The sequence below is a fragment of the Apis dorsata genome, unplaced genomic scaffold (genome assembly GCF_000469605.1).
Source record: "Apis dorsata unplaced genomic scaffold, Apis dorsata 1.3 scaffold_988, whole genome shotgun sequence".
NCBI classification, from domain to species: domain Eukaryota; kingdom Metazoa; phylum Arthropoda; class Insecta; order Hymenoptera; family Apidae; genus Apis; species Apis dorsata.
In genome coordinates, this window is record NW_006264091.1 from 214,716 (window position 1) to 216,900 (window position 2,185).

At 16.1% G+C, this 2,185-nt stretch overlaps 2 protein-coding genes across 2 annotated transcripts in view; one reads left to right on the plus strand and one right to left on the minus strand.

The window, feature by feature from the left end:
• The window catches only part of LOC102671552 (translocon-associated protein subunit beta), a 2,218-nt gene extending 1,619 nt beyond the window's left edge, over positions 1-599 (minus strand). The window contains exon 1 of the mRNA XM_006624052.2: positions 361-599. The gene's annotated coding sequence lies outside the window, so the exon portion shown is untranslated. The remainder of the gene's footprint in view (positions 1-360) is intronic.
• On the plus strand, positions 117-782 carry LOC102671425 (BLOC-1-related complex subunit 8 homolog). Its single transcript, XM_006624050.2, has 2 exons — positions 117-188; positions 268-782. Exons 1-2 carry the CDS (start codon positions 134-136, stop codon positions 723-725), a joined length of 513 nt encoding a protein of 170 aa, XP_006624113.1. The 5' UTR covers positions 117-133; the 3' UTR covers positions 726-782.
• Positions 783-2,185: the final 1,403 nt, after the last annotated feature.

Sequence of the window (2,185 nt, forward strand, 5' to 3'; positions counted from 1 at the left end):
ATAGAAATTGTGTTGAATATTCAAAGTATATCATAAAATAACAAAACTAATTTTTTGTTAATTGATTAAATTTAATTTTAAGATTTAATAATAAAATTTAATATTAATTTAACATTTTATAATAATTATAAATATGACTGCAAAAGTATATCAACCAGATCAAGAATTGGAGATAAAAGTTAAGAAAGGTTAGAATTATATTATATTTATTATTAATATTTTTATTATTACATTTTGACTAATATTGAACTATATTTATTTTTTTAGCGACTGAACGTATATCTGAAAATATGCATATAGTTGCAAATGAACCATCTCTTGCATTTTATAGACTACAAGAACATGTAAGAAAAGCATTGCCTCCAATGGTGGAAAAAAGAGTTGAAGTACTTGCTCTTCAACAGCAACTCTTAGGTAGATGTTATGATGTAGAATATGCTGTAAGTGCTATTAAAACAATGTATGGTGCTGAAAAAAGTTTTGAAAATACTTTAGAATTTATAAAAAATGCTATATTTCTTAAACAACAATTAAAATATGAAGAACAACGTAGACACAAGAAAGATAATAATAGAGATTCTGTATATAAAAGACTTTCTGCACATATTCCTACTTTAGATCATTTACCAGATGAAATTTCTGATGTTGTAAGAGAAACTGCTAATAGAGTAGAATCTATGATGAATCATGCTAGATATTCTACTGATGGTCAAAAAACAAATTAAAGTTGCAATAATATTAATTAGTTTATTAAAATTATTATTTAGTTTATTAAAATTTCATTAAATTATATTTAATTATTAAATAGTTGATTAAATTTAGTTCATTAAAAACTCATTAAATAATAAATTTTTTATTTTTAGAAAGATAAATATCAATATAGATATTATGATATATATATATCATAAATAACTTGTAAAAATTTATATAAATAAATTGATATAGCTTTAATAATTTATATAGTTATATAGAAAATGCATAAAATTCTAACTAAATATTTTAACATTTTGTATATATATTAAATTTAAAAATTTTTAAATTTAATTATTATTTTTTTTGCCTAGAATGTAAAAAAAAAATTATAAAAATATTATAAAAATTATTTTAAATTATAAAAAAATTCTGTAGATGTCGTTAGAATTCATACATCAAAGTGCTGTATATTTTAGGTAAAATTAATGTATAAAATGTTAATTAATATATAAAATTATAATTAAAAAAATGATATAGTGCATATCAATTATCATGTAGTTAATATTTATGTGAAATATGTTTTATTTTCGGACAAGTTTTACGGTATGTTAATCATTCAATACTTTTGCTTCTTTTAGGTTATGCTTATTTAGTTATTTAATTTTAAAAAATAATCTTATTGTTTATTGATAATTTTGTTATATTATAATAATGATAGTGATTATGATCTTTCAGAAATTTATTTTTTGTATGATAGTTATGTAATAATATATTTATAGTCTTAAATGAAATATTATATTAAATTAGAACACTAATATTATAAATGTTGAATTATAATTAAATTATATATTATTTTACAATAATATCATTTTACAAAAATTTATGACAGAAATTTATATATTAAAATTTATATGGAAATGCAAAAATAAAAATACAATGTTATAATAATTTTACATTTGAATATCATGTGATCTTTTAAATAATAAAGTTACAATAATTTATATAAAATTACAGTAACAATATTAAAGTTACAGTAATTTATATAATATTTTATAAATATGTATATGTAATACATTATAAAATTAAAACTGTATTTAGAAAAAATAAACATAACAATGAAATTAACAATTATTGTTTGTGAAATATTTATTAGTATTCACTAATAACATGTTATAATATATATTATAATATTATTTATATGAAATCTCATATTTATATTATATATAATTTATTGATCATAAATATTTTTAATAATATTTTTTTTATAGCATTCTTAGTCTGTATATAATATATATAGAAATTGTATAATATAAATTTTATAAATATAAATAATAAATAAATAATAGCTTAATAATAATAATATAAATAATAAATAAATGAATAGATTGTACTTTTTAATTACATAATTATGAATATTTTTTTGATTTATTGATTTAAATTATATATATAAATTATATCATAATTTAATTATTTTTTTTATTTTATTTCTCTT